This window comes from Macrobrachium nipponense, chromosome 15, assembly GCF_015104395.2.
Source record: "Macrobrachium nipponense isolate FS-2020 chromosome 15, ASM1510439v2, whole genome shotgun sequence".
NCBI classification, from domain to species: Eukaryota; Metazoa; Arthropoda; class Malacostraca; order Decapoda; family Palaemonidae; genus Macrobrachium; species Macrobrachium nipponense.
Genome location: NC_087208.1, coordinates 37,732,051 through 37,747,050, shown reverse-complemented (window position 1 = coordinate 37,747,050; position 15,000 = coordinate 37,732,051). Strand labels below are relative to the sequence as shown.

Below are 15,000 nucleotides of genomic sequence, written 5' to 3'. Positions count from 1 at the left end.
GTCACTTGGCTGCTCTTCTTCAGCAAGGTCATCTAATGGTTACGTCAAAATCATTAACAAACCCTTACGGTTTCTGTATAATGCAGAGTATGAAACGTATCTTACAACCGGAGTATCGTAGTAGGTCTTCAAGGTGTCAATTTGCCAAATATATGCTCGTATTTGACATAAGAAAAGATTGCAAAAAATCGTTTCAGGCAGTTTTTCTATACATCTGAATGACGTTTCAACAGGCAGTACGTGGAATGATCTGTATTACAAAATTTATAGCAGTAGCGAACTTTGTCAACAAGAATGTATGTATAGAAGAATGTATAATTAATATATATATATATATATATATATATGCACACAACACACACACACACACCACCTACACACACACACACACACACACACACACATATATATATATATATTATATATTATATATATATATATATATATATATATATATAATGCCGTGGAAAACTTTTGGACCAAGGGTTCATTCATGGTGATGGTTGTGTTTTTTTTTCTTTTTTTTCGGGAGCCACTTCCTAGATACGGCTCAATCTTGATACAAATATTTCCGCATACAATCGTAACATCAAAAATTCCAATTAAGTAAAAAATAGAGAAACTACCATATAAAGAGAGTGTGGCTAAGATCACGTACCCAAAGGGGAAATGCCAGTAAGGTGACCTGAGACTGGGGCTATCCATTTGAGACTGTCTATCTGTATTCAACTTGCTGAATAATAACGAACTGCTTTATGAGTAGGAATGTTTTGGACACATGGCTTCGGGCATAATAGGTTAGCTGCGTTAAGAGCGTCTCTTGCCCTTTAAAAGTTTTGCTACTGCACTGGCAACACCAATCCTGCTACGGGCTGCTCTATGAGCCAGCTTATTCTCCAACAACAACCTATCCTGGCAGAAATTAACAATGTCTAAATTACATCGCTGCTGCATATCTTTGCGCTAAACTTTCAGAGGTTTATTACTTCTACCTCCCTTTAACTGTTTGTACGAACTATTTCCTGTGCTGGACCACGGGACATACCAATTCCTTGATTACCAAATAGATAACTGTTCTCGCTTTTCCTAGGGGAGAGGAGGGGGTACACACTGGCAGCTGACCACATAAAAACAAGATTTATTGCCAGAAAGCTTCAAAAATCGATTACTGTCACACTATGGAATGTTCTTCCCCATACCTACGCTTTTAGGTTCGACTGAGGCCTTAATACCATTACAAAGCTTCATGCACCTCTACATTAATCTTTTCTTACTTCCACTGATATTTTTTTACATGTAAATATTTATTCATATCTTAAATGCCCTATGTCTTTTATTTTCGGTTTTCTCTCTTTTTTTCTTTTCTTATTCTGCGGAAGGTTGCTTTGAAACTCAATGTCACTTTAGGCCTGTTCCAAAAGTGGTCTACACCCCAAATTCTTACTTCTTCATCTCCAATGTACCTTCAACGTCTCCTCCTTCGTAGAAAGAATCCTTCTAAACACACAAAACTCACGATCTACAACATTCTAAAAAGGAAAACCCCGAATTATGAACTGAAGACGTGAGATAAAAGAACATTCCCAAATACATCTCGATTTCTCATGCGATAACCCCGTCAAGGACTTGTTGACCTAGGAAACCTTCGAAGAGCTGCTTTGCAACGTTGTGATACAGACAAATAGAAAAAAAAATCCTGGTTCTCCTGAATCAACCACATTCTACTATTTTTAAGGATTATCATCAGGTATCCAGGGACGGAAACCAAAACACCAGCAGTGCGTATATTTTGGAAAAGTGAATATGACTTACAATTATGAAAATTATTATCTTAAATTGTGACGGTGTCAAGATTTCCTTTCCATCTATAATTTACGACGAAAAATGAACCTTATCAGGCAATAATGCTTTTATTTTTGTTCATGGAACTAATAATTTTTCCTTTCAGAAGCTTCCCTTGAGCAAACTTACTCTCAACTTTTCATAAGACTTTTCAATTAGGAAAAAATGTTTAAGTAATTAATACATGTCATTCAGATAGTTTTAAAGAATGCAATAATATCTTTCAATCAAACTGCTTAATCACCAACTATCCAAAATCTCTTCGAGTAACGTCTAAGAAGTCGAAAGGAATTATGGAAGCAATTTTTTTTAATACATGAAAACAAACACAGCATATTTTATATTTTCCTAACCAACGAAATAAAAACCTTATCTTTAATAATAATAATAATAATAATAATAATAATAATAATAATAATAATAATAATAATAATAATAATAATAATAATAATAATAAAGGAAGAAAATGCACGAAAAGTTTCACGGCCCCGTGAAGCTTTCAGGCACAGCCCGGTGGTGACCTGTCTTACAGCCTTGCCAGACGCATGATCATAGCTCTTAAACCTTAAATAAAGAAAAAAAAGTACTGAGGCTAAAGGGCTGCAATTTGGTGTGTTTGATGATTGGAGGGTGGATGATCAACATACCAATTTGCAACCCTCTAGCTCCAGTAGCTGTTAAGATCTGAGGACGGACGGAAAAAGCCATCTCAATAGTTTTCTTTTACAGAAAACTAAAACAGCAACTAAAAACTGACTAACACATCAGGGTTAAAAGTTAGTGCGAAAAGCAAGTCATATGAACTGCTTACTCACCATTTTCATCCTCCAAACAGGCAATTTAGGGGATATCCGCTATTGAAATAGTTACGTAAAACGTGCGATGGACATATTTCTGGGAAAGTATAAATTGCTAAGATTCCCTTCCTAGGAAATGTTTTACAAAAGAGGGCTAGTGTGGTGATTAAGAGTTCAGGAGAGAGAGAGAGAGAGAGAGAGAGAGAGAGAGAGAGAGAGAGAGAGAGAGAGAGAGTCAATTTTTTATAACAATGGAATGAAAACCCGTCATTGCTTAAAGTTATAAAAAAGAAAAAAATACGCATATATATATATATATATATATATATATATATATATATATATATTATATATATATATATATATATATATATATATATGTATATATATATATATATATATATATATATATAATATATATATATATATATATATATATATATAATATTATATATATATATCTCTCTCTCTCGAAAAACTCACCATAACGTAATTGGAAAAATTTTTTAAGTAATAAAAGTCCACACTTATGTAAGACGTGCATTAAAAAATTCTTATATGACGGGAGCTTTCGTCTACTTGATCAGTAGACCTCATCAGAGAGAGAGAGGAGAGAGACGAAGAACGAGAGGAGAGAGAGTGTCAATCAGTTTTTTTTATAACAAAGCAATAAAAATCAGTATAGTTTAAAGTTTAAAAAATACAAATGTAAATTTAATGCTTGCAAAAATAACGATAAATCAACTCCATACAAAAAAAATATATAACCTATCTAAGAAAAGGAAAACATTGTTTTAATGTTCAAAAAAATGATTCAAATCCAGATAAAAGATAAACATTGCTATAAAACAATAAGAGACAATCGCTAAAATAAAAACTCTTCATCAAATTCGATGGGATAACCAACAAATACACTAAGTGGAAGGATCACTACCTAATTGGGCGTTGAAATACCTTAGAGTTTTTGCTATAGTTCTCTCTCTCTCTCTCTCTCTCTCTCTCTCTCTCTCTCTCTCTCTCTTTCAATATTCGTTTACCATTGTTTTGTCTATTGTTGTCTTAAGAGTTGTATGATAGAGAGACGAGAGAGAAGAAGAGAGAGAGACGATGAGAGAGATGAGAGACGAGAGAGAGAGAGCGCATTCAATATACATCTCGAACATATATATGGCAATACTGTCTAATCTCAGAATAACAACGATAATATTACCTGTAGCAATAATAATAATAATAATAATAATAATAATAATAAATGGTTATTTTGCCTTCCTTAACATGTCACAGACCTTCCTAAGTTCCCTTTTGAAAGCTCAAGCATTTTCCAAAAATATTTCGTGATCAATTCAGAAGTTTTCGCTCTATGTTTTCTTAGGAATATTAACACAAAAGAATGATCACAAAGAATAAGAGAAAGCAAGGATGAAAGAAGTGAGATATACAGTAAATAACAAAGCTTGAAAGGAAGCAAACATTTAAATAAAGAAATTCTTGACAGAATAAAAGAAACTGAGGCCCAGGAGACGGAAAACCACTGAATTCCCTTGACGCAGATGAATGGTATTCTTAAATTCTCGTTATACATATGAAATCTATTCGTTAATTCCCTTTATACATAAGAAAGCCAATCAGGAGTTCCCTTCACACGTGAAAGCTATTCATGAGTCCCCTTTATACGTGAAAGCTATTCATGAGTTCCCGTTATACATATGAAAGTTATTCGTGAATTCCCGTTATGCTACGGAAGCTTATTCGTGAATTCCCGTTATACATACGAAATTATTCGTGAATTTCCGTTATACACACGAAAGCTATTCGTGAATTTCCGTTGTACATAATGAATTAGTGCGTAAATTCCCCTTATACACATGAAAGTTATTCCAGAATTCCCGTAACATATATGAAAGTTATTAATGAGTTCCCGTTTACACATACGAAAGTTATTCGTGGATTCCCGTCATACATACGAAATTTATTCGCGAATTCCCGTTATACGTGTGGAAAGTACTCACGAATTCCTTTTCCATATATGAAACTTATTCCGGCATCGAAAAACAGACATCAAAATTCTGAAAAACGGGAAATAATTCTGCTGCACTAAGAGTCATAGTGGCGAGACTCAACCTCGAACAGGGAAACATAAACAAGCAAACTCCAGCATTTTCATTCAACAAATGGCACGCTGCTTAACACGTGTGCAAGATCCTGCTGCCTTTATATGAGGGCGGGATCTCCAGAAATAGAAATACAAAATGTATTAGAAACGTCAAAATACCTTCAACCGGTCTAAATCAATCTCTCTCTCTCTCTCTCTCTCTCTCTCTCTCTCTCTCTCTCTCTCACATAAAGACAAGGTCGTCAGTTTCGATAAATAGGATTTTTTCACGACCGCAGAAACCTGAGGAAAGCAGCCTGTAGGAAGGACGAAACCTCCAAGTCCTTTTCATTTCCTAACGAATCCTAGATTCCTTTTAGGTATAGAAAATAGCATTTTGGCCAACAGCTGGGACCTATGAGATCATTCAGCGCTGAAAGGGAAATTGAGAGTAGACAGGTTTGAAAGGTGTAAGTGGAGGAAAATCTAGCATTGTTAGGAGTGGGTGGATAGCAAGATGGAAGAGAGACTATGAATGGAGGTAGAGTAAAAACAACGAAAGGGGTTGCAGCTAGGGGGCCGGGAGGACGCTGCAAAGAACCTCGAGTAATGCCTACAGTGCACTGCATGAGGCGCACCGACAGCACTAGCCCCACCCTACGGGGAGATTCATTTGAAAATTAATAAAAGTCAGTATTATGAACGATTTAAAAATGGCCGTACTCTTCGAATCTCTCTTAGATACGTCGCCCTTTCTCTCATAACATTATAAACAAAGCTTCTCTTCTTCAAAAGGATTACCCTCTCCCGCTCTCCCTTTAACTCTTGCTACCTCTTTCCCTTGCGGTGTCCTTCACGTGTAGGAGGTACAGCTAGGATCAGGTCCCGGAGCGCGTTCACATGACCTCAAGGTGAAGAGCTGACGCAAAGCGGCTATGCAAGAGAGAGAGAGAGAGAGAGAGAGAGAGAGAGAGAGAGAGAGAGAGAGGTTGTTAAAATATGCGCTCCAATGAAAAGGTTCGAAATGTCATCAGAGGCCAACTTTTTTTTATTTCTTTTAAATAACTGTAGTAGTTTTAAGATTGCCAATGAAACAGCGAAATTATTAGAGGAAAATTGTCCGAACAAACAAGCGCGCATGCGCACTCTCATGCTCGCAAGGTAAAGTCGTGACATATTTTCAAACAACAGGAGATTATAAAACGCCAGGCAGAGTTTGGGCTTACAGGAAACATCTTGCATACAGAGGGACATACAGGGAATTTCTTCACCTTCTTCACAGAAAAATAATAATAAAAAAAAATTAGCGGAAGAAAGGAAAAATCAAATGAAAGTAAGAAAAAAAATGCTAGGTTATTTCCCGTACATAAATTCAGGTTTGTATAACCACTAAAATCACATGGATGGGAAAATGGTTATGTGTTTGTACGTAAACACGCTTGCTCTGTGTGTGTGTGTGTGTGTGTGGGCGTGCGTTCATGCAAGACATGAACCTCCTGATATCTGACTGCGTGACCAAATCTTGAACTTGAACCCATTACCTTACAAAAAATATTGCACACTTCAACTCTCCTGATGCAAAGGAGCTTTAATGCATGCAAAGGGATTAAGTCGAAGGAGGGGGTAGGAAGGATGCAAAAGAGCTGGTGGCAGTAGGATCTGAAGAGAGGGGGAGGGGGGTGGGAGGGGGGCGAGCCGGAGATGATGAAGGGAGGGAGGTATGGGGAGCCTGCTCACCAAGGGAAGGCTATAAAAGGGGCTGGCACCCACCACGGGCGCTTCAGTTAGCCGACGGTGCGCGCCGCGATCACACATCCACGCACTAACATTGGACTATTTCCGTTTCTCCCCCCCCTACACGCTAAAAACGAAAGGAAGAATTATGGCAAAAGCACAGTACAGGGGTTCGGTTGTGGGTATTTCTTCCCCTGCTGGGATCGTTCCTAGGGACTGGAGCGCCCGGTGCCCAGGCTTTCACCCCAAAGTCAGTGGATGGGAAGTTGGTAGTGCCAGATACGACAAGGATTGATAATTCGGTCTTGAAGGCATCGGAGGCGGACACTTTTCTCTCCCTCTGGTTCATCTACTTGCTCGACGAACCCGTCCATGTCTCAAGTAAGTTCTGCGAAGTTTGGGGACGTCGGCTCCTTTGAGGACGAAAATGGCTCCACTGGTCCTCACGGGAGCGTCACCTTTTTCATGTTCGATTTCATTTCATTTCTTCGTATCAGCGAGGGAACACAAGGTTCATCATCTTAAAAATGACATCTTACACAGATATTCCAGTTTATGATGTAGTCCAGTTTTCAGTATCGTTACAAGCAGGGACAATATATGAACAATTTAAATTCCAGTGTATCTGCATTAGTTTCATAATAACATTAATAATAATAATACCAATAAGCAGGGACATTATATGAACAATTTAAATTCCTGTGTATCTGCATTAGTTTCATAATAACAATTAATTAATAATAATACCAATAAGCAAGGGGACAATTATATTGAACAATTTAAAATTCCTGGTGATCTGCATTAGTTTCTAATAATTATTAACAAACCAAAGCAAGGAACAATTTTATATGAACAAATTTAAATTCCAGCGTAACTGACTGCATTAGTTTCCATAATTAACATTAATAATAATAATACAATTAAGCCAAAGGGACATTATTTATTACATTTAATTCCTGTTATCTTTGCATTAGTTTCATAATAACATTAATAACAATAAGCAGGGACATTATATGAACAATTTAAATTCCAGTGTATCTGCATTAGTTTCATAATAACATTAACATTAATTATAATAATAATACCAATAAGCAGGGACAATATTTGAACAATTTAAATTCCAGTGTATCTGCATTAGTTTCATAATAACATTAATAATAATAATAATACCAATAAGCAAGGACATTATATGAACAATTTGAATTCCAGTGTATCTGCCTTAGTTTCATATTAATAATAATAATGATATTTATAATAATGAATCTTCTCAGCCAGTTGTGATATACGAGGTAAACTTCTATTCCTGATGAATATTCAAGGTTCAAGTTAAAATTTCTCCGACGAGCTCCATGCCTATCTACGGCACTTGCAGTGAAAAAAAAAATGATAAAAATAAATATGAAAAAGAAATCGATTCCTGGGCAGCTCAAGTGAATCTTCAAAAGTAAAATCACAGTAAAATCGGAACCTTTGCTTTAAGGTGTTTTCGTATAACAAAACTTTTGTCGTATTTTGATGAAAATAATACCAAGATAGTTCATACGCAAAGCCAAAACAAAACTATCATTGGAAAACTATTTAATGACACTTGACTACCTTGCGAAAGAGAGGGAAGGTTAACGCAGGGAGACAGACGGAGGCAATTTTGGGGATGAGGGGGGGGGGGGGGAGAGGGGGGAGGGGGGAAGGAGGTTCCCCGAACGTTGCAAGTCGAGGTCAGGCACTGAATCAGGTCAAGAGTACTGAGGGAGAGAGGAATATAGACAGAGAGAGAGAGAGGAGGGAGGGTGGGAGGGAAGAAGGTGAGGAGTTGCAAGGATTACTCCCACTGAAGGGGCCACGTTTCCTGAGAATAGTTTTTTTCTTGTGCCCTCTGCTACTCGATAAGTTTTCTTTTACTGGAAGCAACAGCTTTCAAATGCGCATCGTGCCTTTCAGAAACCTTAACACCACAAAACCGGGCTTAACTACCAAAATTTAGTGTGATCTGGGACTTTAGAAAACCCTAATATCACAAAACCCTGCTTAACCATCGACATTTAGTGTTTTGTCCCTTTGAAAAACATTAAAGCCACAAAACCGGGTTTAACTATCAAAATCTAGTGTCTTTTGTGCTTTTAGAAAACCCTAATATCATAACACCCTGCTGGCCTATCAAAATTTAGTCTTTTGAGCCTTTCAAAAACCTTAATACCACAAAACCCGGCTTCACTATCAAAATTTATTGTGTTTTGTACTTTTAGAAAACCTTAATATCACAAAACCCTGCTGGCCTATCAAAATTTAGTTTTTTGTGCTTTTCAAAAACCTTAATACCTCAAAACCTCGAGTGGCTATCAAAGTTTACTGTGTTTTGTGTCTTTGAAAAACTTCAGTACCACAAAACCCTGCCTGACTATTAGGATTTATTGTGTTTTGTGCCTTTCAAAAACCTTAAATCCGCAAAACCCTACTGGACTATCAAAGTTTACAGTGTTTTTAGCCTTTCATAAACCATAATGCCACGAAACACTGCTTAACTATCAATATTTAATGTTTTGTGTGTGTCAAATACTTTAATACCTTAAAACCCAGTTTAAAAAAAAGTACTTACAAATTTACATAAAAATAATGTGATATAACCCATTAGAAGTTTATGATGAAAAAGCACAAAAAACTGGCGAAATTCAATTTTTACACGTTTCCAGAGCAAGGTTTAAGAATATGTAATTATCAGCAATGAAGGCAACGAACGAGACACCACTGCTGCCCTCTTGGCTACAATAACTTTCGGTTCTGTTCACGAAAGAACAATTGAGGCGCAACAGAACATGATGCAAGGATGAAGAACAGAATTAAAATGGTGCACATTTTGAGTACCAACTGATCATAATTTCGTTTTCTGTCGGCATGCGTCCGTGGAAAGATTTTCTTTATTTGCTCGACAAACATTTAACTTGTATGAGAAAAAGAGAGATCATTTTCAACCTTTAAACTTTGAAAAGACCTTGCGACGCGACGTATGCAAAATGAGATCAGTTCCACATCATATTGACACGCTGAATGGCCACATTCATATGATTGAAAAACGTGATACCTTATCACGTCCATACCCCGGAAGGGTAACCACCTGATATAAAATACATACGTATTGAACCAAAGAGACATGAAATTCATGGGTGCTATGAAAGTGAGTCGTATGGAAAATGGTCAGAGGAAGGGGACATTCAAACACAATTTTAAAAAAATATTTAGAAACGTGGTCATAAGTGCTTATACAGATGACCCAGGCGGTAAAATTGTGGCCAAAAAATGTCAAGACCATAATTTACCTAGACAAAATAATAATGACAGAGATAAGAGCGGGACAACTTCATATATTCTTTCTCACCCTCTTTCTCTCTCTGTGTGAGTAAATAAACACCTCTTATCAGGAGACTTTAACGAGTCAAGTGATTGACACAGTAGACCTGGACAGAGGAGAAGGTCGAGAAATCTGAAGCTGAGAAAAGTGAAAACACTCGACTCGGAGGGCGGGGATGGATGGCTAACCTTCCTTCGGATCTATTTTAAATATTATGAGGCCTCTCTCGCTGTTTTCACTGCAGCAGAGGGCTCGCAGGCGATGAAAAAAGGTTAAGGCGACATCGGCGGGAAAATGATATTTTATTCTTTAATTTATTCATTCAGATTCCGACGTCATTTTCTGTTTCTCATTTCTGAGGGTCCTCCTGACCGCCCGCCAATTGGTCCATCAGGAGGGTCAGTTTCTACTCCTCGCTGAAAGTTAGTTCCTTTCTGAGAATCGAATTCCTTCCTGCTCTCCGCTGACGTCTCCAGAATTCAGGTTTATCGGTTTTATTTCTCCATTTCCTCATATTCATCTCTTTATTACCTTTACTTATAACTTGTCTGTCTGTCTGTCTGTCTCTCTGCTGGCTGACTTCCCTTTGAAACCCTCTTAGGTTTACAGTCCATTGACACTATCCATAAAGGTTTCAGGCCGAAGAGTTCAAGAAAGACAGAAAGAAATTCAACACGCTGAGTCTGCAGAAGCGCATCAACACTAGTGTGATGCGTTGCATATCACATACGACCTCACAAAATGATTGTGCTGGAGGCTTTCATCGTCCTGTCATTTTTGTAACTCCGATCTCGTGCAGAGATATGAAATCCCATTAGCTCTCAGACAATTATCCAGACTGCAGATGAAGTCTGATAAAAAAGTATTTACTTCTATTCTTCTTGCACTGAAAAAGGTCCCTCTAAATTACTCATCTTCTGTCACGTATACAGTATAGCTACTTGAAAAGTACCATAAACTATTTCCCTGCCTTACCTCTTCTATAATGTGTCTAATACTGTCTGTCCATTTACACATCCTTGCTTTGATAATTATTTAGCATTTTCGTATTTCCCTATTAATCGCTAAATTTTTTCTTTTCTTTTTTTCATGTGTGTATGAGCTTCTATCGAAGTTTACTTACTTACGGAACAATGGACATGCTCCTTATCATATATATATATATATATATATATTATATATATTATATATATATATATCTATATATATATATATATATATTGTGATAAGCCTACTAAAATTTTGAAAAATTAAAAGTTTAAATCAAGCTTAAATAAAATCTTGCAATGTTTCCAAATTTTAGTGGGCTTCCTACAACAAAATATTTTAGTGCACGGATACAGCGTTTATAACTTTGATATATATATATATATATATATAATATATATATATATATATATAATATATATATATATATATGTGTGTGTGTGTGTGTGTGTATATATATATATATATATTAATATATATATATATATATATATTACACAAATATTATATATATAGTGAGCATGTCTGCGCCGTTATTCAACTGCACATGAAAAATGATCTTGAATTCATTACACTTATTTTGAATACCTGACTTTTTTTTCTTATTTGAATAACAGAGGGTGACTTTGTTCTTTCTGAACAGTTTTCCTTTGTTCAGACCAGCAGTAAATTCACCCCCACCCCCGACCCCTTCCCCCACCCCTACCCCTCCCCCACCAAAAACTTGCCAGACAAAAGCTCAAGGCAGCAGGTTGAGTCAAATCGCTTCTGCTCATTTAGCAACCCGACAATACGGAACCTTAGTTTTCCGGGTCGATATTCTCGGTAGCTTTTCGAGCGTAGCGTATTAACCACCCCTTCCCCCCACCCCCCTCAAATCCCTTGTACTCTGGAGCCGCGATAGGTGACAAGCGTATAAACTGAATGTCATGGCCTGTTAAAACTTAGAAGAAATAGTTTGCTTTTTTTATTTTTTATTTTAAAGGTAATGTCTCCTTTGTGTCGCCAATTAAGTTCAGTTTCATACGAGCGGTTGACAACCAAAAAATGCTCCCGTAGGAGCGTAGTGCCATCAGTGCTCCTCCTGCTGTCCACTGTATGCAATACTCAAGGTTCTTAGCAGCGTCCCTTCGGTCCCTAGCTGTAACCCCTTTCATTCCTATTACTGTACTTCCGTTTATATTCTCTTTCTTCTAACTTCATTTCTATCCTCTTCTAACAATTGTTTTATAGGGATACTGCGAGGTCTTCCTCCTGTTATCTTTTTCAAACCATTTTCCTCTCAATTTCCCTTTCATCGCTGACTGACCTCCCAGGTCCCAGAGCCTGGTTTTGGCCTAAATTTTATATTCCAATTCCTACTAAAAAAAAAAAAAAAAAAAAAAAAAAAAAAAAAAAAATAAAAAAAAAAAAAAAAAAAAAAAAAAAAAATGGTCGTCTAATGCGATCATCATCCGTGAACGGCTGGATACAGAGTTCGCAAAATAAGAAAAAAATAAGAAAAAAAATGTGAAAACACTCAAAAATGGCCGTAGAAACTTTGCTGGCGACCTTTCGAAGGCTTACGTTAAGAGACGGGGATCGATCCATATATGGCGTGGAGGGAAGCAGTGGGTGGAACCGAAGTGACACAAAGTTGCTGTAAAGGGAAGTGAAGGGTTTTATCACGCATTTGGCCGAAATCTGAGCCCCATCGTCCCGGTAAGGAGAAGGTGACAATGGGCCAAGATCACTAGTACGGTGCGTAAAGGAAAGTCACACTCACTCTTTTGCTATGGCTGAGTAACTTAGCATGGGTTATTAAATTCTGTAAGGGCATATCGTATTTTTTAAGTATAAAAAGCAAAAAAGTGTTAACTCAGTCAAGCATTATTGTTTTGACATACGCATGATTTCACAGTGGGAAGTATTGACAGTCTTAATGAATATTATAATCCAACCACTTCTAAAAACACGAACGATTTTAAGATCACGTATTCAATTATAAAAGATTACTAACGTTAATTACACGAAAAAGATGCTGCCTTAGGGGGCGAGGGCCATAAACCAGAATGAACGGGAGAGACTGAAGGACGCACACACACAAAAAAAATATCTTTTCACAAGGAAGACATTTCTGATAAGCCTAAATAATGCGGCCTACGAGAGAAAACAATTCATACAATAGCTGAATTTAACTGAAAGAATTTGGGACGGTGAATACATAAATACTTCTCTTACTGACACCATGAATAAGTTCTTCCTGGTAATAATGCACGTGGACTCTTTTGATTACTTTTGGAAGTAGAAGACCATTTTGAGCCCTGGTTCAAAAAGGGACAACCTGCAACCATAACTCCTTGAAAACCTACAGACAAAGAGTCCCTTTAAATTTCTGCTTCGGTTTCCTGATAGTTAAAACAAATACAATGGATGTTAACAAGTCCTCAAAAGTCCAAAAGGTTCAGCCTTCACTCTCCGTCTGAGTAAGAGGTTTCACGTTATATTTGGTGGACGCCATAGTGGCATGACACTGGCGTGCCTCTTTTAGAACATCATTAGACACTTCCTGGCTCTCTCTCTCTCTCTCTCTCTCTCTCTCTCTCTCTCTCTCTCTCTCATTCCTGGTCACTGACTAGGGCTGCTTCCCTGTTCAGCTCCGCAGTCTGTCGCTAGAGCCCAATAAATTGTTCTTGTTACGTCCGTCCGTATTCGCATCCTTTCTCTACCCCAATCTTTTTGTTACTCTTTATCTGTATTCATCACCCTTTCTTTGTATTCTGGCGAGGATGTATTAATCATTTATTTACACATCTTTATCCAGTCCTAAATTCTACGTTCTTTGTATTCTGGCGAGGATGTATTAATCATTTATTTACACATCTTTATCCAGTCCTAAATTCTATATTCTTTGTATTCTGGCGAGGATGTATTAATCATTTATTTATACATCTTTATCCAGTCCTAAATTCTACGTTCTTTGTACTCTGCTGAGGAATTATTAACCATCTATTCACACACCTTTTAAAAGACTGCATTTATCTCACGTTCCCTTAAATAAAAGCGTTTACATCCCTCAAATGAACACCACATTCCTTGAACACTTGAATTTTTCTCTAATATTGATAACTATTATGATATTTAATCCTAAGCTCATCCCTTCCTTCTCTCCCTTAGTCAACATCGAAGAGCAACCTCGACTGTAATGATGAAGTTATCTTATAATTAACCAGTTACTGTTTGAGGGAGTCAAGTTTAGCTCGTATTCATAAAAAAGAGGGAATGTATTGTTCAGTAATTACGCCCTTCCCCCTCACAATAAAGATACACGCAGTTCCGGGATATTCTTTGGAACGATACCTTCGTATCATCAGTACCGTTATTCTGCTGACTTAATTATTACGTTATATATTAACTTAATCACTGACCTGGCGCATGTCAATTCAGTAGCATCTTTCCAGTGTTATTACAGTATTGTGTGGATAAAATGCTATCCATTTTAATGAATTACGCTCCTGAATATATAATTTATGACCAACGCTCCTGAATATATACCAAAACTATGTAAGATAATGTAAATGTCTAATAATTCAGGAAGACTAAGGATAAAATGTAAGCATTAAAATACGTCATGCTTCTTTACATACATACATGTACATACACAGACACAAACATATATGGTATATATGACACATTATTCTCATAATAATTATTCACAACGTACCAAAAATACATTCAACTTATTAACAAGGTTCCACAGAAATGGATTATCACACGCAGAAAAATAAAGCACGTAGTAGTAAAAAGTCTCATTACGCATACTACAAAACTTGATCATTCATAGACTGAAGATAATTCGTTCTATTTATTTCACTTAAAGAAAGAAAACTGTACAAAAATCTCAGCCTTCAATACGGGCCTCATAAAAAGAGTCAAATTATATTCGAAAGTTCCCAAGGAAAAAATCCCCGGTACTTACTGAACGCTGACAATAGACCTCACACACATCCATTTTGTGCAACAAGTCATTCAAATTCCTCTAGCGTATCGACGACGTGTCACTATCTTTATTGTCAATTCTGGCAGCAACCGAGTAGGAATTTGGCGATCAATAATATGACCCCGAGCTGCCTATGGCCGCCAGGAGTGAACAGTAAATACCTCTGACATGAGTTCCAACTTTGGACGTCCCATAAAATCTGCATCACTAGGCACCACTGTTTTGC

The 15,000-nt window shown here is 36.9% G+C and overlaps 1 protein-coding gene across 1 annotated transcript in view; it reads left to right on the top strand.

Moving 5' to 3' along the window:
• Window positions 1–15,000, top strand: part of LOC135226650 (uncharacterized) — a 186,620-nt gene that overhangs the window by 27,775 nt on the left and 143,845 nt on the right. The window contains 1 exon segment of the mRNA XM_064266363.1: window positions 6,598–6,846. Within this exon segment, the coding sequence (XP_064122433.1) occupies window positions 6,598–6,846 (249 nt within the window).